Raw genomic sequence first — 27,620 nt, 5'->3', positions numbered from 1 at the left:
AGAAAGACAGTTGAAAAAATCCAGTCGACATATTACATGTGCTTGATGAGAAATTAAACATATGTATAGGTGATCATTTTCGAACGTTTCTGCCGCTATGAACTAAAACATCATTAAGCCTAGGACCCCAAACTATCCGTACGAAAAAAATAACCTACACACGGTTTACACGCACTCCGCAACTTCAAATCAACGCTGCTAATGGACTGTTTGTCGTACAAGGTTTTTTTCAATCAAAAGCTGGAAGGCTGTAGAATATAATAGTGTGTGCGAGGGAAACCTAATATAATTTTTTTACTGTGGAAAATTCGATTAAACAAAGTAAGAAAAATGATTATAGCAGGCCGTCAGAATTATGTGGGTTTAGAGGTACCCACGTGTAGAGTCCCGGGGTTACTTCGATGTTTGTAACAGGAAGAATAAAACCGAAACTCCCGGCTTCTATCTCAATTCTACATTCTGCTCAAGGCCTTGCAATTTTCCCGGTAAATGAAAAATCTTTTCAGGCCCCCTCGAATTTGCATTAAATACCTACAACTGAAAGTGAGGCATTTACCAAGTCTGAGATCTTTTCAACGCAAAAATCAATACGTTACAAACAATAGCCGGGAAGCGTTAGAGATTCTGTATTGTGTGGTGGAATGGGAAAATTCGAAGGCTCTCGGGCAGAACTTGGAATAATGATAAGATTCTGGGATTTGAGAGTTATTTTTTTTTTTTTTGAGAATACTTCGAGATGTGTAAGGCCGCGGGAACAAAAATTCCGAGAATAACGATATTTGAGCAAACCTAGTACACATATCACATATCCACGTTGTGCATCAATCCATTAGCAGCATGAACTTAATAAAGTGTTTTAATACATTTTTCTATTCAAGTTACACCCGTGATCTTTTATGTTTTTTCGCCCATGCCTAGGAACCTGCAGTAACACGGAAACAGCAAGAGAGGTCTTCAAATCAATTGACTCAATTTTACCGAAAATTTCGCAATATGAGAATAAAGTGAAAAACAAAGAAGATTGGACCGCTTATTTGAAACGGTACTTTTTGAACAACTTGACTGCCAGCAGAAACGTGGTGAGTGCTCTAGTTACGGTAATACATTCTTTATAAGTCAAATATTCACCTCACAACACAAATAATCCATACCGACATATTTCTTCAGCTGATACGTAACCTGACACATCTTGCTGGCGATGTTGGAGTCGTTTATCCCACGTCAACGCATTTCAGCAACACTTTGCTGTCGCCAAATCTCCGCAATATTTATATAATTTTGAATATGAAGGCACCCTGAGTTACAGTTAGAAATTTGCCGGTGGCTCTGCAAAGCATTGCGGTGTAGCGCATCGCGATCATATCTTATATCTCTTTCAATCTCAATTTTCGGATTTTGGGCCCCCTGGATGTAAAAATGACGGAAATGATTGGAAAATCATCGACGTGATGGTAGAATTATCGACATCGTTTGCTACCACTGGTTAATCGCAAAACCCATAGTTCGATTTTCAGTAGCTGCATGTTATGCGGACGAAATTTTAATTTGCGTGGAGGAATTCGGGTTCAAGTAATGGGGCAAGTCTGAAACGTTGATCGATATTTGTAATAAATAAATGTCACATCGAGTAAAACGCGGATGATGTACATTAACCGATAAAATATGCAATTTGAACTTGCTACCGTCCCGCCGGACTAATCAAGAAACAGTTAGTAGCATTCCTTCGATCTGCCGACTTTACGCTACTATAACTCTTGATCCACTGCATGGATTCTGAACGTCGGTGATTTTTTAAGAAAACGCTTGAAACTAGATGATGCACTGATCGATTCGATATGAGGTTTATCTAAAAGACCTGTGATGGAAATACATGTAAAATAGACTGTATAAAAAATATCGACCATATTTTTTTTCTTCTAATTACGGTTGAAAATATTGTTCCGAATGACTAAAAACAGTTGCCGTACAAGTTCCAGCTTTTAATATCAATATTTAGAGGTGCCCCATTGCGATTTTCTATTTCCCATTCAAATGACGTGAAAAGAAATGTCTTTGAACTTTGAAATTTTACAACTCTTGAACGTATCAGTATACTAATATGACTGTAGCGTATTTTTGTAGGGAATTGAACGCTCTACAGAAAAACGTCCGTTATCTTTTAATATTAAATCTACTCTTTCAAGTCATTTCAGGCCAAAAGATATTTAAGGACCTTAAATAACATAGAAGAGTTCTCCAACAGGTGGTTGCGCAAAAGGGATGCCCGTGAAATGAAATTACAGAACTCTTTGCTTGTATACAGATTTTCTTGTAACTTTTTGGGAGATGTTACGAATAATTTTTGACGCCAAGCCCTCAATATTGCAACATCGTTGCTTAATGATCAAATAATTTGTATGATCGGATAATTGAAAGAGTTGTAGGAATTCAACCACGAAAGTGGGTTTTTGCCGTCGCTGATTAAGAATTTGTTACCTAATTTGCAGAATACAAAATGGCAGATCCAATATGCCCGAGTGATTTCTGAAAGTTACATTCACGTCGAGTTGCAGAAACTGAACTTTACGGGCGTTTGTGAGGTCACCGATGAAGAATTTCAAATCAGAAAATACAATATAGCCGATCGAATATGGCAGACTGGTTCATGAGAATAAAACTCTTTTGATGTTGAATATGTGCACGAGTATGTATAAAATGTGCGACCTTGGGCTATTACAGCTCCTCGATTAAGAATCTGATACTAAATTTTCGAATATGTCATGATATATTCAATACAGTGGATTGATTTATGTGAATTATTGTTCTCTACTCATAGTAAACTTCACGAATGACAAATGGGTTACATAAGTTCGTAGTAAAAGATGTTAAATCTATGTTCAATAAACGCAAATTTTATCTTCGTACGCTACACGTGGACATTATAAATTAACTGCTTCCAACAAATTATTCTCATTTGCTGTTCTATAAATAGATCTTTTATCGAACATCTGTTTAAATTGGATACAGTTAGGAAAGAGTACTTCGAAATTATATTCGCAAACTGTTCCCCATTACTTTTCGCAAACAGAAAAATTAGACTCCAACAAAGTACACTACCGTCCAAAAGTATGGAAACACTCGCTCCGATGTCGAGCCACACAAAAAGTTCCATCCTTCTCTGAAAAATGACGATATCCCAATTTTCCAAGCGGCGTTTTAAAAAGGACACATAAATCTTCGTTTACCTTTTTTGAAAAAATTTTTACGATTTTTTTTGAGCCCTGTACGCACTTTGAAAGTTGGTCGTTTTTTTGGCTTTTTTTGGGGCTTGCAATTTTAGCGCACGACTTGTAGGAAATTTTTTTCACTTTTTTTCCAGCGAAAACTTGAAGCGGACAGTAAAAGCTTCAATTTACTTTTTTTAAAAGTTTCATATGATTTTTTATCGCATAACTGTTGAACTTTTTGCAAAAAATGACTATATTTATAAAATGTTGCCTAATTCTGAAACTGTTGAGTTTTCGTAAAATCACCAAGAGGGTAAAAAGATGCATACAATCGTTGTGGATGCACCTAATATTTTTCAGAATTAATAGAAGAAAAAAAAAATCGATCTTGATAAGCGTGGAGCTGTAATTGCTTAGCAGAGTCACATGGATAAATTGATCGAACGGATGCCACGACTGGTTCAAGCTGTGATCCGAGCGAGGGGCGGTTTTTTCGATGAAAAAACCCTGTAGAACAGGTAAGAGAACGGATTTTTGAAAAGATAAAAAAATTTCGTCGCCTCTTGAAAACAATTTTTTTTTTTTTTTCTTCTATTAATTCTGAAAAAAATTGGGTGCATCCACAACGATTGTATGCATCTTTTTACCCTCTTGGTGATTTTACGAAAACTCAACAGTTTCAGAATTAGGCAACATTTTATAAATATAGTCATTTTTTGCAAAAAGTTCAACAGTTATGCGATAAAAAATCATATGAAACTTTTTAAAAAAGTAAATTGAAGCTTTTACTGTCCGCCTTAAGTTTTCGCTGGAAAAAAAAGTGAAAAAAATTTCCTACAAGTCGTGCGCTAAAATTGCAACCCCCAAAAAAAGCCAAAAAAACGACCAACTTTCAAAGTGCGTACCAGGCTCAAAAAAAATCGTAAAAATTTTTTCAAAAAAGGTAAATGAAGATTTATATGTCCTTTTTAAAACGCCGCTTGGAAAATTGGGATATCGTCATTTTTCAGAGAAGGATGGAACTTTTTGTGTGGCTCGACATCGGAGCGAGTGTTTCCATACTTTTGGACGGTAGTGTATCTAGTTCAGCCGACTCCCTGCCAGCGATGAACACCTGCAAGATCGCTCTCTCTCTCTCTCTATGATTGCTAACATACGTTCAAATATTGTTTCATATACATTTATATATTCATGAATAGAAGTGGTCACGTCAACGACACTCGTTTTACACGAAAAATTATCGAGTTCCGGAAAAGATTGATAATTTACACTCTGAAAAAATTTAACTAAACGGTATTCACGATGATTTGACATTCACCTCCAGCCTGTACAAATCACGACTCAAAAAGATCACTTTTCACAATAGTTGTAAATGTTCTTGGATAGGTAAATCTCGAATCTTCGATTTGTAATTACAGTTTTAATTACGTTTTTGGTTGTTAACATTTGTAATTTCTTTCCATTAACGACGTTCGATTGACCAGAAAGGTTTTACCAGAAAGAATTTTACCTGCAGAAATCACGCATCCGAAGCTCCGATACGGTGAGCCATGCAATCACAGTTCAGTTGCTGTCTCAACAAATGAACATGAGATTTCACAAAATTTGCTTCTCACGAAAGCCGTTATTTTTAAGATATCAATTTGAAAGTTTTGTTAGACCTATCCTATATCTTAAGGCCCATACTTTCAACAAGATAATCTCACAGTTTCAGGAGTTCCATAGACAAATTGGAATGGTGACTGGCCTTACATCAGAATCATCTTACAAAGTCTAAATGCGCACATCAGACTGTATCAAAAAATCTAGTATTTTTTTTTTTCAAAATTGAAGTAAAAAATAAAGTAGAAATGACGACATAAAAATGCTGTCCAAGTTTCAGCTCTCGATATTAATATCATAGGTCTGCGAAAAATACATATTCTGAATACTTGTACATGATAATGTTTATCTATTCCGGTCTGCTTATTCAGAATATCAACTCCGATTTACGTATCACATCATAACTTCTTGTTATTTATATATGCATGTATACATGCAGAGATACTTTTCTCAAATTAACTCTATCAAAATGATTTTTTTTTCATCAGTTGCAGAGTGGAATAGCTTGAAAGCTGTTGTTTTAGAATTTTTAGAAGAAATGTTAATCAATTATGAAAATTCAGGTTGGAATATGAGTCTGGAATTTCTGTTTCCGTAGTAGATTGGCGCTAGTTTTTATGTCATTGGAATATTACAAGGGGAAAGGGGGGTAGTTTCTGAAACAGTCATGATTATATCCCCATATTCAACATTTTAAAAACATGAAGATTCGTAACAAAATAAGGGTTAGAAGAAAATATTTTTTTTATGAACCTCAGGTGTAAAAAACGAATTTTTCAATTGAATATTGATTTTTCAAGTCATATATAAAAATGTTAATAAAATAAAAAACTAGAGCCAATTTCGAAAAACTACGCCCACTGCTAGGGTGGTTGATATCAACTTTCACTATGGCTATTCAACTATCAAGACACCGTTGACCAGTGTAATCCGAATTGAAGACATAGGTAGTTTTATTTCATTCAATGTATAGTGTGCACCTATTTTACACTTTATTTTAATCATCGTGATTGGTTGTTAATCAAAATTCATCTTAGGTGATCTGAATAGAATTCATTCGTGAATAAAGTGAGCCCTGATTTATCGAAACCGGAAAACAATAGAATTTTGGCACTCGAGAGATGCGACGATGGATTTGACTTCTTCAAACTCGTCGGCCCATAAACGTTCTTTATGTCAATTTTTTCCAATCAATGAGAGATTCTTCAATTGAACTCAGTCGGAATTAACCACATTGCGGTCATCTACGACTTCTTGAATGAAATTCGAAACATTTCCATGTACGGACATCTCGTGGTATGATAAGTATATTCTAGTTTAACATCTTCTCAATCCCCCTCCCCGATTTCACATCCACCGACAAACACGCACGCATAGACACCAGGGTCTCTAGCAAAGTCCAGCCGCAGGAGAATTTTAATATAACAGCGACGTCCCAGCTCGTTAGTCGGAAGACATCGTCACATAGCCGATCACGAGTAGTCCTCCGAGTACTTCTGTAACAGGACAGTTTCTAAGAAATGTCGAACATAATCAACGATATCAAATTAGATTACAAAGATGTTTTAATACGCCCGAGAAGAAGCACTCTCAGAAGCAGAGCGGAAGTGAGTGTACTTTGACAGTTAAAAAATCTACTGATTTGGGACACGCCAGGGTATTGCATGTACAAAGATCCAGAATGTGTAGTATTCTGCAGTGCAATGTTGAAGACAGCCGATTTCAAAATATTGCGGAAGTCAAAAGTTGGCGCATGCTTACATTTCAAGTGTTGTCATACGTCCCATACGGAGAGGAAATATTCGTCAAATCAATCTAATCGATTTAGCTGGTACAGAAATTGTTTCTCCAATCGTGATTTTTTAGAGATAAATATACCGTAGTTAACAGAAATTATCACAAGTGAAATCGATCAAATAAGTTATTTGAACTATACGGTTGATTTGATTGAAAACTTGACTGTTGCATTACGTCATGCACGATATTGTAAAAAATTACGTATAGGTATTATCCTCAAAAAGTCATGTTAATAGTTATTTTTTCCCGTACCAATTGAATGCATTTCACGGGAAAATTGTTTTTGTTTTCAATTTTAATCATCTGAAAATATACATCAAACGTGGCGTATAGAGTGCAGAATATATCTTATTCCAAAGAGCTGAAAGTCTTATGAACCTGGCCATGTATTATGTAGTTATTTATGATAATCTAAACTTTACAATCGTATAAATTATTAAATGCAACTTCCAGAAAATGAACTATAACTTTTAAATGCTGCATCGAACCGAAATATCCGTATAACGTTGATTAAAACATAACAATACTGTCAATGAAATCACATTCGATCACCATCGTTTTAATTTTTTTAGTCGATAGATATGAAAAACTATAGTTTACAGTTACGAAAATATTAAAACAAGCAAAATTTCTCATCTGACGTTGTAGAAACTGAGTTTCATACAAAGTTCACGCGTCTTATGATAATTTTCGAACTGTTACCGCATGAAAACTATTCATGGCAAAGTTATGGGACACCTTATAAAAGATACATTTTTTGATGAAAAATATGTCAAAGGCGAAAGGAGTACGTGTAAGGGAAAATGGGTGATATTTTAGTAGGACGTGAAATTCTAACACATTGTATCAGAATCAGAACTGAAAGAGGTGGAAAAGCACTCGTGAAATTGGATTGAAGCTTAGAAAATTCTCAAAATACTCGCAGATGATTTCGACATTTTCTTCTCTTCCAAAATTTTTTCTACCAGATTCTTCTTATTCCAGAATATTTAATTATGCAAACAAGTTTCTAATATTACGTAGAATTATTACTGAAACGTGCAAGTGCGTAACAATGGTGTCTTAATAAATATTCTCAATTTCATTACGCTTAGGTAAAACTTCAGGGTTTTGTGGATTTGCCCCTGTACGCATACACATTACACATTACGTACTGACTATCAAATTTTTGCACTGAAGTTGGTTTCACGTTAAATCTGAAATTAACTGAAAATCTGAAGCTACACTGCAAATTATCAAATTTTTGAGAATGTTAATCGTTTACGTGTGAAATGATAAATTTTCAGGTCGACCTATTCGTTGAAATGAAATTCCGAACTTCTCAACGTATTTACAAGGGTATTCCCATTATGGCGTCAAACATGGACAGTACGGGTACATTTGAGATGGCCAAGGCACTTTCAAAGGTACGCTTCGATTCTAAGGCTTAGTACTAAGACACCATGGTAACCAAACGCTAAAATATAACACTCTCGGAATAACATGACAGCAGTATATATAATATAACTCTTGCGGTTTGACGACGTCATTAGACATTGAACATTTAAGTCGACCGTTTGACCAGTAAATATTATTTTAGTAATAATTGATGAGTACCAAGCAAAGAGCTCTCTTTTTGAAGTGAATACGGGCGAGACACTGTACTATAAAAGTGTAACTAAAATTGAGCACAAATATCGTATACAAGGCAGGTCTTGACTTTAGTTTCATTTTACCTCCGACCCCAAGAATCTTCTCCCTGTGCATATGACTTCGAGTAAAAAAGTTCTACGACAACTAGAAACGTGCTATTCGAGCAAAGCGGTGTGATAACGTCGCAAAGGTGAGACTCAGGGGTCATTTGACTGAAGCCTAACTAATTTGACCTCATATCTTGAAACCCGACAAATAATGTTCCAGTCTAGTGAAATATAGAAAGCCGCATGAAATCTATAACTCGAGAGATCGCTATAGAAACTAATTATGTAAAGTGCGTATACAGTGTATATTTTGTAACACAGAAAATGAGAAGATAAGTAAATTTACTCAATTATCGCTGACGATTTAATAAATGATAAATTAAAATATAATTGAAATATAAATAGACATACGCTTGCTTAAGAAGTATATTCAGTTAAAATTCGTACACAGAAAAATGCTTCCATTTCACTAAATTCGGCAAGCCTATTTTACTGTAGAGACGATTTCTGTCTGCCAGAAAAAGTGTGAAGAATGAACGGATAGCGCTTCGGCCATTCAGAATATCAAATTAAATTACTTTTACATAACGCTAGCATGTTTCACGCTTTTTTTTCATGCTTGTTTTCCGTACACAAAGTACCCGTTTCTATGACGGTAAAGTGAAGCTGCGAATACGTATGCGCGAAGTACACAAAATACCACTTTTCACTCCTGAGAGTTATGATTATCTTGTTTCTGTACTGCACGCATGCGCTGTCGCAAACTAATCTGACATCACGCAGCCCTAACCTCAATTTCGCGCTTTGTGAAAAAACGCGTCAGATACTTCTGTTGTATAAGGAATCGTGTGCAACAAAAAGGCAACGGTCTTTTGGCCTCGCGTCTTTGCAATACTTAAAGTTGGCTCATACGCGTGCTCACCTACTACTTACATCACAAACTTACGCTAGGCCCGAGAAGACCAAGTTTGCCTTCTTGTTACGCAATATGATATTTACTCCAAATAATATCTTCACGTTATCGTTAGAGTCAATGACACGTATCAAAATGTATCAACTTTTCAGTATCTCACGTACACAATTCGAAACAAGATAAATACGTGATGATAAATTTTATTTCAAACTTCTTATATTCTCATTCCACTTATTTTGTTTCATATTACTCCAATATACATTCTCATCAATATGAGATTGATACGGTATCAGCAGGCATAATATGAAAGCCGCACTATCAAGATCTACGAAACGTGTCAAAATAAAAGGAAAATTGAAATTTAGACATTACCATTCCCACTGTTCACACAAGTATTCATGACTTGGCAATGTTCTTCAACTCATGCAGTAGGAGGAACGGAGAGTCTCGCATACGTTCGCTGTAGAAATTAAACCTGGTTTAAAAAACGTTTCACAGTGAGAAACCGCTAGTTTACTATTAAGTGGAAAAGAGTAAGCAATATTCTTTCCTGCAGCCTCTTGTATGAGAAAAATAAAGTAAAACGAAGTTTTTTGTGGCATTCCGTAGCAAAATAGTGTTGCCATGATTTCAGTGAACCGTTCTCTCAATTTACGTGGAAGACCGTAATGTACAATGGCTCTCATTATAACAATAAATATAAGTTGATGGGGAAGATTAACGTGAAATGATTTATTGTTGCTCAACATAGATTTAGACCGAGATGCGCCATGCGGTAGATATGGAATAAATTCCCGGCTCATCACTGATGTAAGTGCCATTGATACTAGATGTTAACTTTAATCCCTAAGTTCCTTATCTTTTTACTTCATGACTCAAACCAGAGGGAAAATTTTGTAATTGTACATAATATTTTCTGCATTTTATCAACTAGATTGTCAGTCTTTTCATCTTATTATCGTTATTTTCTGAGACTGTTTCGTAATCGTTCTATATATTCAGATAAATTATAAAATGAATGTCTGTTTCCCTGCCCTCGGGTACCATATTACATGAAAATATGGCGTAGTTTTATTCTATTTTGAACCTCTATAACGGATCCATCATTACAAATTTTGTAAGTCTCACCTCGGATTTGTTATCGGAGACCCAAAAAACCAGCACCTACCAATCTTCACGAAAATCAGAGTGTTTTTACAATTTTTCCACTCCATTGGATCGACATTATGGATTTTACAATCAGACTTCAGATTCGTGATCAGCCATCCAACGAACCGACAAGTACTAAGTTTCATCAAAATCTAAATGTTTTTATTTTTTTTTCTAGCTTATCGAACACGCTCAATTAAAATTTTGCAATCCTGACCTTCGATTCGTGATAAGTAACCGAAAAAACCTAGCGGCACCAATTTTCATCCTAATCTGACTATCCGTTCTCAAGATATAATTATTTTGATTTAATATTTGGAATTTGGTGGCACGGATCAAAGCCAAAATCTAATCAGGTCTAAGTTTGGAAAAGCGGTGTCGATTGAGACCAGAATCACTGAAATCCGATCACTCGTTTTCGAGATATCGTCTGACAAAAAACTGATCAGATATATACATACGCACGAAAGTGGTCAGAGGTGATTCTCCAGCCATGAAACGTCGAGTTCTGGTGACAACTCAACTTTTCGTTTTCAGGGTGATCGCAATAACTTCCTTTTGTCTCTGTGAACAGAGAAACGGAAAGTCAAAAATTGCTCTCTACGGTCACATTTTTAATAACCGGGAACACAATAATTATATGCTTTCAGCACGGGCTCTTCACGGCGATTCATGAATACCACAGCGTGGAGGAATGGAAAACCTTCGCAGCTTCAAGTCCTGAATGTCTTCGCAATGTTTCCGTGTGTATGGGAATAGGTCCTGGTGACTTTCAACGACTTTCGGATATTATTAACGCCATTCCAGAGCTGTCAACAATTGCCATAACTATTGCAAACGGGCATATTCAACCCTTCGTTGAATTCGTGAGGAAAGTTCGGTCCGCCTACCCAAACCACACAATTATAGTAGGTTTCAGTGTATTGAAAAGAAATCTATACTCAAAAAAGCACCAAATCATGAGAATATCTTGACTCGAAGCATGTCTCACAAACTATTCAGAAAAAAATGCTAATTTGTTTCTTTACAAAAATAGCACGAAGAATACAAAATATTGCTAAGAATCGCAAAGATTATAGGTGAACGCAACTTTCGGGGCCGTTATGAAAGAGATTACAGAAGCGATCAACCCCTCGTCATACTAATAAATAACCTATAAAAGACCAAAGTTCAGATCAACGAAAGGGTTGAAGTTAATCCAAGTCTGATTGATAGGCTGGAGACGTAGCCATTCCAGAAATAGTCGAAGAGTTGATATTGTCCGGTGCTGATATCGTCAAAGTAGGCATTGGCGGGGGATCTGTGTGTACGACTCGCTTGAAAACCGGTGTTGGCTATCCCCAATTGAGCGCTGTGCTTGAATGCGCGCACGCTGCGCATGGCGTAGGTGGGCACATCATTGCAGTAAGTACTCGGAATATAACCAATCATATCTCAGCCACTGAAAACACTGAAATGATGTATAAGTTGCACAAGGGTCTCAAAATTGCTGAACTTTGGTATAGGATGGAGGTTGCACCTGCGTTGGAGATTTGGCCAAGGCGTTCGGAGCCGGTGCCGACTTCGTTATGATCGGGGGAATGTTAGCAGGTCACGATCAGAGCGGTGGAGAAGTTGTAGAAAGAGACGGAAAACGTTACTCTCAATTTTATGGATTGTGTTCTGCTGTCGCAATGGAAAAACACTACGGTGGAGTTGCAGAATACAGGTAAATGCGCTATGAAAACTGAGCGCATAAATCTGTAGCATATTATATGGAGGAAGAGTAACAATAAGATATTGATAGTCAAAATTGTCGCATGCCGAGTTCGATACGTGTTGATTACTATTCGTCATTTCGTTACGCCCAAAACAGCCTTCATTTTCAAAATCACGATTTCAAAGTTAAAGATGATTTCCGGACTGTAAGACTTGTGTTCCGTTCAATGTAGGGCCGTTGAAGGAAGAGCCGTGGAAGTTCCGCACAAAGGCGACGTTGAAGCAACGATATTAGATATATTGGGTGGCTTACGTTCAACGTGCACGTATGTGGGAGCAAATCGACTCCAAGAACTTCATCGACAGACGACATTTATACGTTGTACGCAACAGCTTAACCCAATTTTCGGACCACCACCAACAAAATAAATTATAATCCTTGAAGTGTGTAAGTTTAAAAATACTCATACTTACGGACCAGGTGTTGTATCATTTGAAATCCATGATTTGTATTTTGTAAACGTAGTCCCGAAAAGTGTCATGTCTTTCAAGTTGATCAGGTGAGCGGTTTATCGTGAGAAGCATTTTATTTTAGCTAATTTGATAGTACTTCACATTTAAGAAATACAAAATAAATCAATACTTCTGAATGACTCTACGACATCAAATACTTTGATACCTGTGACTTCATTTCCAAAAACCAAGAACGTCAAAATCATTAGTCTCAAATACGGAATTTCCAGAAATCAATGGAAATTTCAATCAACGCCGACATCAAAGACATCTGAATAATGATGAAAATAAAGGTTCAATTACGTTTTACGGACTGCATTTATATTCTTTGATGGATAACTGCTAGAGAATCATTTAGAGCCCCGAGATGTTAATGAATTGCATTGCTTGTGTGGAGAATGAATGAATTGAGGTCGAGTTCTTGAAGTTTTGGGGGATGCATCTGAAGTATGGAATGAAAAGGAAAGATGTGTAGTGGGCGAAATTGAAAGAAAATGCTAAAGTTCTGGCCAATTGCACATGTCGCTAGCTGGAAATGAAAAAACGAGACAAAGACTATCCTGGGATTACCGTGCAGAATAATGCATCACTTTGTTGATTGCCTATGCGTTTTCATTATCCATTATTTCTAAATTTTCAATGCAAAAGATATTGACTAGTTATCGAATCTTAATTTGCAATGAAGAATAGTTTTCATCAACCGTCGAGTGTAGGGGATACTGAAATCAGCGCATCTCAATCAATTGCAACTGTCAAATCACGTTGCTCACACATATTTTTGGATACATACGCTACAGAACTATGTCGGATTTTTGAGATGGCTATGATACTTTGATTTTGACGCTCTTTTTTTGTGAAAAGTAGAAAATCTCATTTCGAACATTTTTTCTAAAATTTGCAAGTTTCTCTCGATTTTTATAGTTTGACGTAAATTTGTAGCTAATGTATGTAAGAATGTGAAAATTTCACAAATCCACAACCAACGCTTCATCGCACAAAGATTTTTCAATTATAACTGAACCATGGTTTTAAGATGATTCGGTTTGAAATTTTTTTTGAAACTATTTACAAAATTCAAGATTTAAATTACTGTGTAAGCCAAATAACTTTGTAACTATGTAGTTTTGAACTACATGTCGATCGTCATACTGAAAGCTCTACAGGAACCGTTTCTGTAAATACAAATACCAGAGTAAGACGAAATGAAAAATATTCTTTTTGACAAAATTTGATACACATCTTTTCTTGTGACGAGTCTCAAAACTTTAGGGCCTCGAATATAATTTTAGTAGAGCTGCATATCCGAAACCGACGGATGTAATTCCGTCAACCATGTGCCGGTTCACTACAAAAGGTGGCCTCAAACTCTCTTCGTTCTTTATTATAATTTCAGTTTCGACAAGTAAATAACCCCTCAGCACTCCGCGAATATAAGAATTACCACGCAATAATCGTTCAACCAACAAACGGCCTTGCGAGCGATGTAGCTAAGAAATGTTTGCAATTGTGAATAGTTTGAAGAATGAATTTCTCATCAATGTAGGGATATTTTTCATGAAATGTTATGTTTCCGTGGCCTGAGTGATAAAATAATTGTATACCAAACGCATCACAAACGTGAACACAACGTGACTCAGCGCCAAGCCTTTGAAGTTCAAAATAATATTCATCCTCGGTTTTTGAGTCGATCCAGACCTGATATGGCTTCCGAATTTGCGATTGGAGCGTAACTGGCAAAATATACCGGCGTGAAATAATGTGGATCAATCAAGTTTCCATAAAGTTCTCAAAATCATGGTGATTTCACTTTGCCTGACTGCAATTTCATTCGACTTATCAGTGAATTGGATTTTATCTCTCATTTTCTCATGAATTTTGCTTCACTCTTGACTCACGGAAAAAGACAATTAACTGTGAACTTCTGCTGTCTCTCTAATTTGCTTTCTATTGTTTCAAGATTGTCAATATCAAGATTGGTTACAGGATTCATAGGATGTTGTGATGTACGTACATACAAAATGAGGGCACAATGACCCACGGCTGTGCTTAGTCACCCGGCCAGATCACTGGGAACGGTACATGCGCATGGCAACAACCTTGGATTATTTAATGCTAGTAAGAATATTTTTCACCTCGGGAGTTGATTTGCGGGTTTGGAAAGAATTGTGTCGAGAAACCAAATTTCTTTTGATACGCCGGGACAAAAATTTCTCTGGCATTCAATTGAGGTCCGCCCTAAGCTCTCTCTAGAGAGTTTCCCATGGAACCTGTGTGTGAAATGATTCTATAGCCTATCTTTGTTGCGGAGATCTTCGAAACGGCTTGCGTAAGTGGCTTACGGCTTTTCACCACCTCAACAGACGTTCAAGTTACAAAGCACAGTTGGAACTTGATTCGCAGGACTATTTCACAAATGTATATTCCAAAGTGGACCCGAATTGACCTTGGCGACGATGGAATCTCCGGCCATTTGCAAAAGAAATTCATTTCAAGTCGGCAAGCATTTCGGCTGTCCGACAAACTCGTCCACTCTCCTTGTCGACTGCCTTAGAGGATTGAACGCCTCGCAGCTTGAAAGCACAACATGTCTGTTTCAAAACTTAAAAATAATATCAAAATATTCCTGGGGCCCGGTTGTTGAACCACGTGGAGAAGACGCTTTTATTTTCCAAAAACCTGCGAATCTAATTGCGGCTGGGAAAAGCCGCGATCTACCGTGGACGTGTGGTTTTGACCGAGGAGAGGGGGTCGTGTTCACGGAGCGTAAGTTATAGAATTGAAGACTGCTGAAAAATTCCAGTCGAAACATTACATATGCTTGATGGAAATTTAAATGCATGTATACGTGATCGTATTCGAACATTTCTGCTACCATGGACTGCAACATCCTTCGGCCTAGGACCCCACAACATCAGCACGAAACGAATGACCTACACATGGTTTACACGCACTCGGCAACTTCAAATCAACGCTGCTAGCGGACTGTTTGTCGTAGAAGATTTTCGTTCAATCGAAAGCTGAGTGTCTGAAGAATATAACAGTACATGCGAAAAAACCTAACATGAATTTTTCACTGTGAAAAATTCGATCGAAGAAAGTGAAAAAAAAAAAAAAATGATTGAAGCAGGCCGTCAGAATTATGTGGGTTTAGAGGTACCCAAGTGCAGAGTCGTGGGGTTAATTCGATGTAACAGAAAGAATGACGCCGAAATTCCGGACTTTTATCTTAATTATAAATTCTGCCCGAAGCCTTGCAATTTTTCCATTTTAATGATGTACGATTTTATCGCACTTCGCGGTGAATGCAAAATCTCTTCAAATTTGCATCGAATGTCTTCAACTGAAAGTAGGACATTTACCAAGTCTAAGATCTTTTCAACGCAAAAATCAATACGTTACAAACAATAGTCGGGAAGCGTCGGAGATTCTATATTGTGTTGTGGAATGGGAAAATTCGAAGGCTCTTGGGCAGAACTTGGAATAATGGTAAGATTCTGGGATTTTTGAGGTTATTTTTTTTTTTTGAGAATGCTTCGAGATGTGTAATGGGAACAAAAATTCCGAGAATAACGATATTTGAACAACCCTAGTACACATATCACATATCCACGTTGTGCATCAATCCATTAGCAGCATACACTCAATAAAGTATTTTAATACATTTTCTATACAATTTACATCCGTGATCTTTTATGTTTTTTCGCTTATGCCTAGGAACCTGCAGTAATACAGAAACAGCAAGAGAGGTCTTTAAATCAATTGACTCAATTTTACTGAAAATTTCGCAATATGAGAATAAAGTGAAAAACAAAGAAGATTGGACCGCTGATTTGAAACGGTACTATTTGAACAACTTGACTGCCAGTAGAAACGTGATGAGTGCTCTAGTTACGGTAATACATTGTTTATAAGTCAAATGTTTACCTTACTACACAAATAATCCATACCAACATATTTCTTCAGCTGATACGTAACCTGACACATCTTGCTGGCGATGTTGCAGTCGTCTATCCCGCGTTCAATGCATTTCAGCAACACTTTGCTGTCGCCGAATCTCCACAATATATATGTATAATTTTGAATATGAAGGCACCCTGAGTTACAGTTAGAAATTTGCCGGTGGCTCTGCAAAGCATTGCGGTGTAGCGCATCGCGATCATATCTTATATCTCTTTCGACCTCAATTTTCGGAATTTGGACCCCCTGGAAGTGAAAATGACGGAAATGGTTGGAAAATCATCGACGTGATGGTAGAATTATCGACATCGTTTGCTACCACTGGTTAATAGCAAAACCCATAGTTCGATTTTCAGTAGCTGCATGTTATGCGGACGAAATTTTAATTTGCGTGGAGGAATTCGGGTTCAAGTAATGGGGCAAGTCTGAAACGTTGATCGATATTTGTAATAAATAAATGTCACATCGAGTAAAACGCGGATGATGTACATTAACCGATAAAATATGCAATTTGAACTTGCTACCGTCCCGCCGGACTAATCAAGAAACAGTTAGTAGCATTCCTTCGATCTGCCGACTTTACACAACTATAACTCTTGATCCACTGCATGGATTCTGAACGTCGGTGATTTTTAAGAAAACGCTTGAAACTAGATGATGCACTGATCGATTCGATATGAGGTTTATCTAAAAGACCTGTGATGGAAATACATGTAAAATAGACTGTATAAAAAATATCGACCATATTTTTTTTCTTCTAATTACGGTTGAAAATATTGTTCCGAATGACTAAAAACAGTTGCCGTACAAGTTCCAGCTTTTAATATCAATATTTAGAGGTGCCCCATTGCGATTTTCTATTTCCCATTCAAATGACGTGAAAAAAAATGTCTTTGAACTTTGAAATTTTACAACTCTTGAACGTATCAGTATACTAATATGACTGTAGCGTATTTTTGTAGGGAATTGAACGCTCTACAGAAAAACGTCCGTTATCTTTTAATATTAAATCTACTCTTTCAAGTCATTTCAGGCCAAAAGATATTTAAGGACCTTAAATAACATAGAAGAGTTCTCCAACAGGTGGTTGCGCAAAAGGGATGCCCGTGAAATGAAATTACAGAACTCTTTGCTTGTATACAGATTTTCTTGTAACTTTTTGGGAGATGTTACGAATAATTTTTGACGCCAAGCCCTCAATATTGCAACATCGTTGCTTAATGATCAAATAATTTGTATGATCGGATAATTGAAAGAGTTGTAGGAATTCAACCACGAAAGTGGGTTTTTGCCGTCGCTGATTAAGAATTTGTTACCTAATTTGCAGAATACAAAATGGCAGATCCAATATGCCCGAGTGATTTCTGAAAGTTACATTCACGTCGAGTTGCAGAAACTGAACTTTACGGGCGTTTGTGAGGTCACCGATGAAGAATTTCAAATCAGAAAATACAATATAGCCGATCGAATATGGCAGACTGGTTCATGAGAATAAAACTCTTTTGATGTTGAATATGTGCACGAGTATGTATAAAATGTGCGACCTTGGGCTATTACAGCTCCTCGATTAAGAATCTGATACTAAATTTTCGAATATGTCATGATATATTCAATACAGTGGATTGATTTATGTGAATTATTGTTCTCTACTCATAGTAAACTTCACGAATGACAAATGGGTTACATAAATTCGTAGTAAAAGATGTTAAATCTATGTTCAATAAACGCAAATTTTATCTTCGTACGCTACACGTGGACATTATAAATTAACTGCTTCCAACAAATTATTCTCATTTGCTGTTCTATAAATAGATCTTTCATCGAACATTTGTTCAAATTGGATACAGTTAGGAAAAAGTACTTCGAAATTATATTCGCAACCAGTTCCCCATTACTTTTCGCAAACAGAAAAATTAGACTCCAACAAAGTATCTAGTGCAGTCGACTCCCTGCCAGCGATGAACACCTGCACGATCGTTATCTCTCTCTCTCTCTCCTGATTGCTAACGTACGTTCAAATATTGTTATATATACATTTATATATTCATGAATGGAAGAGGTCACGACAATGACACTCGTTTTACACGAAAAATTATCGATTTCCGGAAAAGATTGATAATTTACACATTAAAAAAATTTAACTGAACGGTATTCACGATGATTCGACGTTCACCTCCAGCCTGTACAAATCACGACTCAAAAAGATCACTTTTCACAATAGTTACAGATGTTCATAGATAGGCAAATTCCGAATCTTCGAATCGTAGTTACAGTTTCAATTACGTTTTACGTTGTTAACACTTGTAATTTCTTTCCGTCAACGACATTCGGTTGACTAGAAAGGACAGAATTTTACCTTTAGAAATCACGCATCCGAAGCTCCGATACGGTCATTATAAGCCATGCAATCACAGTTCAGTTGCTGTCTCAACGAATGAACGTGAGTTATCACAAAATTTGCTACTCACGAAAGCCGTTATTTTCAAGAAATCAATTTGAAAGTTTTGTTAGACCTTTCCTATATCTTAAGGCCCGTACTTTCAACAAGATAATCTAACAGTTTCAGGTGATCCATAGACAAATTGGAATGGTGACTGGCCTTGCATCAAAATCATCGTACAAAGTCAAAATGCGCACATCAGACTGTATCAAGAAATCTAGTATTTTTTTTTTTCAAAATTGAAGTAAAAAATAAAGTAGAAATGACGACATAAAAATGCTGTCCAAGCTTCAGCTCTCGATATTAATATCATAGGTCTGCAAAGAATACATATTCTAAATACTGATACATGATAATATTTATCTATTTCGGTCCGCTTATTCAGAATATCAACTGCGATTTACGTATCACATAATGACTTCTTGCTATTTATACATGTATGTATACATGAAGGGATACTTTTCTCAAAATAACTCTATCAAAATGATATTTATTTTCATCAGTTTCAAAGGAGTAATCTAGTAAATTCTTGTTCACTTCATTCGTATGAAGATGCAGACTTTGAGAACGTCATGACAAGCTTAGAAAAATAGTCCTGGAATAGCTTGAAAGCTGTTGTTTTCCAATTTTTAGAACGTGAAAAATCCTAATAACAAAAATATTGTTCAAGAAATGGTAATCAATTATGAAGATTTAGGTGGCAATACGAGTTATTGGGACTGGAACTCCTCTTTTCGTCGTGGATTGGCGCTAGTTTTTACGTCATTGGAATATTAAGAGGGGGAAGGGGGGTAGTTTTTCATATAGTCATGAATATATTCCCAAATCCAACATTTTCAAACATGAAAATTCTTATCAAAATGAGGGTTCGAAGGAAATATTTATTTCACGAACCTTACGTGGAAAAAACGAATTCTTCATCTGAATATTGCTTTTAGTCATATTTAAAAATGTTGATAAAATAGATAACTAGAGCTAATTCCGAAAAACTACGCCCATCCCTAGGGATGTTGATATCAACTTTTATTAAGGCTGTTCAACTATCGATACACTGTTGACAAGTGTAATCTGAATTGACGATATCGCTATAGTTTTATTTGATTGAATATATAGTTTGCACCTCTTTTTCATTTCATTTTCATCATTCATCATCGTGATTCGTTGTTAATCAAAATTCATCTTAGGTGATCTGAATAGAATTCATTCGTAAATAAAGTGAGCCCTGATTTATCGAAACCGGAAAACAATAAAATTTTGGCATTCGAGAGATGCGACGATTGATTTGACTTCTTCAAACTCGTCGACCCATAAACGTTCTTTATGTCAATTTTTTCCAATCAATAAGAGATTCTTCCATTGAACTCAGTCGGAATTAACCACATTGCGGTCATCTACGACTTCTTGAATGAAATTCGAAACATTTCCATGTACGGACATCTCGTGGTATGATAAGTATATTCTAGTTTAACATCTTCTCAATCCCCCTCCCCGATTTCACATCACCGACAAACACGCACGCATAGACACCAGGGTCTCTAGCAAAGTCCAGCCGCAGGAGAATTTTAATATAACAGCGACGTCCCAGCTCGTTAGTCGGAAGACATCGTCACATAGCCGATCACGAGTAGTCCTCCGAGTACTTCTGTAACAGGACAGTTTCTAAGAAATGTCGAACATAATCAACGATATCAAATTAGATTACAAAGATGTTTTAATACGCCCGAGAAGAAGCACTCTCAGAAGCAGAGCGGAAGTGAGTGTACTTTGACAGTTAAAAAATCTACTGATTTGGGACACGCCAGGGTATTGCATGTACAAAGATCCAGAATGTGTAGTATTCTGCAGTGCAATGTTGAAGACAGCCGATTTCAAAATATTGCGGAAGTCAAAAGTTGGCGCATGCTTACATTTCAAGTGTTGTCATACGTCCCATACGGAGAGGAAATATTCGTCAAATCAATCTAATCGATTTAGCTGGTACAGAAATTGTTTCTCCAATCGTGATTTTTTAGAGATAAATATACCGTAGTTAACAGAAATTATCACAAGTGAAATCGATCAAATAAGTTATTTGAACTATACGGTTGATTTGATTGAAAACTTGACTGTTGCATTACGTCATGCACGATATTGTAAAAAATTACGTATAGGTATTATCCTCAAAAAGTCATGTTAATAGTTATTTTTTCCCGTACCAATTGAATGCATTTCACGGGAAAATTGTTTTTGTTTTCAATTTTAATCATCTGAAAATATACATCAAACGTGGCGTATAGAGTGCAGAATATATCTTATTCCAAAGAGCTGAAAGTCTTATGAACCTGGCCATGTATTATGTAGTTATTTATGATAATCTAAACTTTACAATCGTATAAATTATTAAATGCAACTTCCAGAAAATGAACTATAACTTTTAAATGCTGCATCGAACCGAAATATCCGTATAACGTTGATTAAAACATAACAATACTGTCAATGAAATCACATTCGATCACCATCGTTTTAATTTTTTTAGTCGATAGATATGAAAAACTATAGTTTACAGTTACGAAAATATTAAAACAAGCAAAATTTCTCATCTGACGTTGTAGAAACTGAGTTTCATACAAAGTTCACGCGTCTTATGATAATTTTCGAACTGTTACCGCATGAAAACTATTCATGGCAAAGTTATGGGACACCTTATAAAAGATACATTTTTTGATGAAAAATATGTCAAAGGCGAAAGGAGTACGTGTAAGGGAAAATGGGTGATATTTTAGTAGGACGTGAAATTCTAACACATTGTATCAGAATCAGAACTGAAAGAGGTGGAAAAGCACTCGTGAAATTCGATTGAAGCTTCGAAAATTCTCAAAATACTCGCAGATGATTTCGACATTCTCTTCTCTTCCAAAATTTTTTCTACCAGATTCTTCTTATTCCAGAATATTTAATTATGCAAACAAGTTTCTAACTACAAATTTAGAACTATTACTGAAACGTGCAAGTGCGTAACAATGGTGTCTTAATAAATATTCTCAATTTCATTACGCTTAGGTAAAACTTCAGGGTTTTGTGGATTTGCCCCTGTACGCATACACATTACACATTACGTACTGACTATCAAATTTTTGCACTGAAGTTGGTTTCACGTTAAATCTGAAATTAACTGAAAATCTGAAGCTACACTGCATATTATCAAATTTTTGAGAATGTTAATCGTTTACGTGTGAAATGATAAATTTTCAGGTCGACCTATTCGTTGAAATGAAATTCCGAACTTCTCAACGTATTTACAAGGGTATTCCCATTATGGCGTCAAACATGGACAGTACGGGTACATTTGAGATGGCCAAGGCACTTTCAAAGGTACGTTTGAATTCTGAGGCTTGGTACTAAGACACCATGGTAACCAAACGCTAAAATATAACATTCTCGGAATAACATGACAGCAGTATATATAATATAACTCTTGCGGTTTGACGACGTCATTAGACATTGAACATTTAAGTCGACCGTTTGACCAGTAAATATTATTTTAGTAATAATTAATGAGTACCAAGCAAAGTGCTCTCTTTTTGAAGTGAATACGGGCGAGACACTGTACTATAAGAGTGTAACTAAAATTGAGCACAAATATCGTATACAAGGCAGGTCTTGACTTTAGTTTCATTTGACCTCCGACCCCGAGAATCTTCTCCCTGTGCATATGACTTCGAGTAAAAAAGTTCTACGACAACTAGAAACGTGCTATTCGAGCAAAGCGGTGTGATAACGTCGCAAAGGTGAGACTCAGGGGTCATTTGACTGAAGCCTAACTAATTTGACCTTATATCTTGAAACCCGACAAATAATGTTCCAGTCTAGTAAAATATAGAAAGCCGCATGAAATCTATAACTCTAGAGATCGCTATAGAAACTAATTATGTAAAGTGCGTATACAGTGTATATTTTGTAACATAGAAAATGAGAAGATAAGTAAATTTACTCAATTATCGCTGACGATTTAATAAATGATTAATTAAAATATAATTGAAATATAAATAGACATACGCTTGCTTAAGAAGTATATTCAGTTAAAATTCGTACACAGAAAAATGCTTCCATTTCACTAAATTCGGCAAGCCTATTTTACTGTAGAGACGATTTCTGTCTGCCAGAAAAAGTGTGAAGAATGAACGGATAGCGCTTCGGCCATTCAGAATATCAAATTAAATTACTTTTACATAACGCTAGCATGTTTCACGCTTTTTTTTCATGCTTGTTTTCCGTACACAAAGTACCCGTTTTTATGACGGTAGAGTGAAGCTGCGAATACGTATGCGCGAAGTACACAAAATACCACTTTTCACTCCTGAGAGTTATGATTATCTTGTTTCTGTACTGCACGCATGCGCTGTCGCAAACTAATCTGACATCACGCAGCCCTAACCTCAATTTCGCGCTTTGTGAAAAAACGCGTCAGATACTTCTGTTGTATAAGGAATCGTGTGCAACAAAAAGGCAACGGTCTTTTGGCCTCGCGTCTTTGCAATACTTAAAGTTGGCTCATACGCGTGCTCACCTACTACTTACATCACAAACTTACGCTAGGCCCGAGAAGACCAAGTTTGCCTTCTTGTTACGCAATATAATATTTACTCCAAATAATATCTTCACGTTATCGTTAGAGTCAATGACACGTATCAAAATGTATCAACTTTTCAGTATCTAACGTACACAATTTGAAACAAGATAAATACGTGATGATAAATTTTATTCCAAACTTCTTATATTCTCATTCCACTTATTTTGTTTTATATTACTCCAATATAAATACTCATCAATATGAGATTGATACGGTATCAGCAGGCATAATATGAAAGCCGCACTATCAAGATCTACGAAACGTGTCAAAATAAAAGGAAAATGGAAATTTAGAGATTACCATTCCCACTGTTCACACAAGTATTCATGACTTGGCAAAGTTCTTCAACTCATGCAGTAGGAGGAACGGAGAGTCTCGCATACGTTCGCTGTAAAAATTGAACCTGGTTTAAAAAACGTTTCACAGTGAGAAACCGCTAGTTTACTATTGAGTGAAAAAGAGTAAGCAATATTCTTTCCTGCAGCCTCTTGTATGAGAAAAATAAAGTAGATTCCTCCACAACGTGCATACGTTGTCTGCGCAGTAATAACCGATACAATTTCTTTGTCTTTCATCCAACTGGCAATCAAACGAAGTTTTTTGTGGCATTCCGTGGTAAAATAGTGTTGCCATGATTTCAGTGAACCGTTCTCTCAATTTACGTAAAAGACCGTAATGTACAATGGCTCTCATTATAACAATAAATATAAGTTGATGGGGAAGATTAACGTGAAATGATTTATTGTTGCTCAACATAGATTTAGACCGAGATGCGCTATGCGGTAGATATGGAATAAATTCCCGGCTAATCACTGATGGAAGTGCCATTAATACTAGATGTTAACTTTAATCCCTAAGTTTCTTATCTTTTTACTTTATGACTCAAACCAGAGGAAAAATTTTGTAATTGTACATAGCATTTTCTGCATTTTATCAACTAGATTGTCAGTCTTTTCACCTTATTATCGTTATTTACTGAGACTGTTTCGTAATCGTTCTATATATTCAGATAAATTATAAAATGAATGTCTGTTTCCCTGCCCTCGGGTACCATATTACATGAAAATACGGCGTAGTTTCATTCTATTTTGAACCTCTATAACGGATCCATCATTACAAATTTTGTAAGTCTCACCTCGGATTTGTTATCGGAGACCCAAAAAACCAGCACCTACCAATCTTCACAAAAATCAGAGTATTTTTACAGTTTTTCCACTCCATTGGATCGACATTATGGATTTTACAATCAGACTTCAGATTCGTGATCAGCCATCCAACGAACCGACGAGTACTAAGTTTCATCAAAATCTAAATGTTTTTATTTTTTTTTCTAGCTTATCAAACACGCTCAATTAAAATTTTGCAATCCTGACCTTCGATTCGTGATAAGTAACCGAAAAAACCTAGCGGCACCAATTTTCATCCTAATCTGACTATCCGTTCTCAAGATATAATTATTTTGATTTAATATTTGGAATTTGGTGGCACGGATCAAAGCCAAAATCTAATCAGGTCTAAGTTTGGAAAAGCGGTGTCGATTGAGACCAGAATCACTGAAATCCGATCACTCGTTTTCGAGATATCGTCTGACAAAAAACTGATCAGATATATACATACGCACGAACGTAGTCAGAGGTGATTCTCCAGTCATGAAACGTCGAGTTCTGGTGACAACTCAACTTTTCGTTTTCAGGGTGATCGCAATAACTTCCTTTTGTCTCTGTAAACAGAGAAACGGAAAGTCAAAAATTGCTCTCTACGGTCACATTTTTAATAACCGGGAACATAATAATTATATGCTTTCAGCACGGGCTCTTCACGGCGATTCATAAATACCACAGCGTGGAGGAGTGGAAAACCTTCGCAGCTTCAAGTCCTGAATGTCTTCGCAATGTTTCCGTGTGTATGGGAATAGGTCCTGGTGACTTTCAACGACTTTCGGATATTATTGAAGCCATTCCAGAACTATCAATGATTTCCGTAGATATTGCGAATGGACATATTCAGCCCTTCGTTGAATTTGTGAAGAAAGTTCGGTCTGCCTACCCAAAACACACAATTATAGTAGGTTTCAGTGTATTGAAAAGAAATCTTTACTTAAAAAAGCACCAAATCATGAGAATATCTTAACTCGAAGCATGTCTCACAAACTATTCAGAAAAAGATGCTAATTTGTTTCTTTACAAAAATAGCACGAAGAATACAAAATATTGCTAAGAATCGCAAAGATTATAGGTGAACGCAACTTTCGGGGCCGTTATGAAAGAGATTACAGAAGCGATCAACCCCTCGTCATACTAATAAATAACCTATAAAAGACCAAAGTTCAGATCAACGAAAGGGTTGAAGTTAATCCAAGTCTGATTGATAGGCTGGAGACGTAGCCATTCCAGAAATAGTCGAAGAGTTGATATTGTCCGGTGCTGATATCGTCAAAGTAGGCATTGGCGGGGGATCTGTGTGTACGACTCGCTTGAAAACCGGTGTTGGCTATCCCCAATTGAGCGCTGTGCTTGAATGCGCGCACGCTGCGCATGGCGTAGGTGGGCACATCATTGCAGTAAGTACTCGGAATATAACCAATCATATCTCAGCCACTGAAAACACTGAAATGATGTATAAGTTGCACAAGGGTCTCAAAATTGCTGAACTTTGGTATAGGATGGAGGTTGCACCTGCGTCGGAGATTTGGCCAAGGCGTTCGGAGCCGGTGCAGACTTCGTTATGATCGGGGGAATGTTAGCAGGTCACGATCAGAGCGGTGGAAAAGTTGTAGAAAGAGATGGAAAACGTTACTCTCAATTTTATGGATTGTGTTCTAGTGCCGCAATGGAAAAACACTACGGTGGAGTTGCAGAATACAGGTAAATGCGCTATGAAAACTGAGCGCATAAATCTGTAGCATATTATATGGAGGAAGAGTAACAATAAGATATTGATAGTCAAAATTGTCGCATGCCGAGTTCGATACGTGTTGATTACTATTCGTCATTTTGTCACGCCCAAAACAGCCTTCATTTTCAAAACCACGATTTCAACGTTAAAGATGATTTCCGGACTGTAAGACTTGTGTTCCGTTCAATGTAGGGCCGCTGAAGGAAGAGCTGTAGAAATTTCGCACAAAGGCGACGTTGAAGCAACGATATTAGATATATTGGGTGGCTTACGTTCAACGTGCACGTATGTGGGAGCAAATCGACTCCAAGAACTTCATCGACAGACGACATTTATACGTTGTACGCAACAGCTTAACCCAATTTTCGGACCACCACCAACAAAATAAATTATAATCCTTGAAGTGTGTAAGTTTAAAAATACTCATACTTACGGACCAGGTGTTGTATCATTTGAAATCCATGATTTGTATTTTGTAAACGTAGTCCCGAAAAGTGTCATGTCTTTCAAGTTGATCAGGTGAGCGGTTTATCGTGAGAAGCATTTTATTTTAGCTAATTTGATAGTACTTCACATTTAAGAAATACAAAATAAATCAATACTTCTGAATGACTCTACGACATCAAATACTTTGATACCTGTGACTTCATTTCCAAAAACCAAGAACGTCAAAATCATTAGTCTCAAATACGGAATTTCCAGAAATCAATGGAAATTTCAATCAACGCCGACATCAAAGACATCTGAATAATGATGAAAATAAAGGTTCAATTACGTTTTACGGACTGCATTTATATTCTTTGATGGATAACTGCTAGAGAATCATTTAGAGCCCCGAGATGTTAATGAATTGCATTGCTTGTGTGGAGAATGAATGAATTGAGGTCGAGTTCTTGAAGTTTTGGGGGATGCATCTGAAGTATGGAATGAAAAGGAAAGATGTGTAGTGGGCGAAATTGAAAGAAAATGCTAAAGTTCTGGCCAATTGCACATGTCGCTAGCTGGAAATGAAAAAACGAGACAAAGACTATCCTGGGATTACCGTGCAGAATAATGCATCACTTTGTTGATTGCCTATGCGTTTTCATTATCCATTATTTCTAAATTTTCAATGCAAAAGATATTGACTAGTTATCGAATCTTAATTTGCAATGAAGAATAG

The 27,620-nt window shown here is 36.5% G+C and overlaps 2 protein-coding genes across 2 annotated transcripts; both read left to right on the top strand.

Moving 5' to 3' along the window:
• The first annotated feature begins 6,328 nt into the window (after positions 1-6,328).
• LOC124406731 (GMP reductase 2-like) lies at positions 6,329-12,482 on the top strand. Its single transcript, XM_046882287.1, has 6 exons — positions 6,329-6,415; positions 7,892-8,011; positions 10,997-11,254; positions 11,562-11,750; positions 11,852-12,054; positions 12,278-12,482. Exons 1-6 carry the CDS (start codon positions 6,329-6,331, stop codon positions 12,471-12,473), a joined length of 1,053 nt encoding a protein of 350 aa, XP_046738243.1. The 3' UTR covers positions 12,474-12,482.
• Positions 12,483-20,620: 8,138 nt separating this feature from the next.
• LOC124406714 (GMP reductase 2-like) lies at positions 20,621-26,855 on the top strand. The gene is made up of 6 exons (XM_046882253.1): positions 20,621-20,707; positions 22,186-22,305; positions 25,370-25,627; positions 25,935-26,123; positions 26,225-26,427; positions 26,651-26,855. Exons 1-6 carry the CDS (start codon positions 20,621-20,623, stop codon positions 26,844-26,846), a joined length of 1,053 nt encoding a protein of 350 aa, XP_046738209.1. The 3' UTR covers positions 26,847-26,855.
• The last annotated feature ends 765 nt before the right edge of the window (positions 26,856-27,620 follow it).

The sequence above is a fragment of the Diprion similis genome, chromosome 6 (genome assembly GCF_021155765.1).
Source record: "Diprion similis isolate iyDipSimi1 chromosome 6, iyDipSimi1.1, whole genome shotgun sequence".
Classification (NCBI taxonomy): Eukaryota; Metazoa; Arthropoda; class Insecta; order Hymenoptera; family Diprionidae; genus Diprion; species Diprion similis.
Note: the sequence above shows the minus strand (reverse complement) of the source record. Positions and strands in the feature narration are given on the sequence as shown.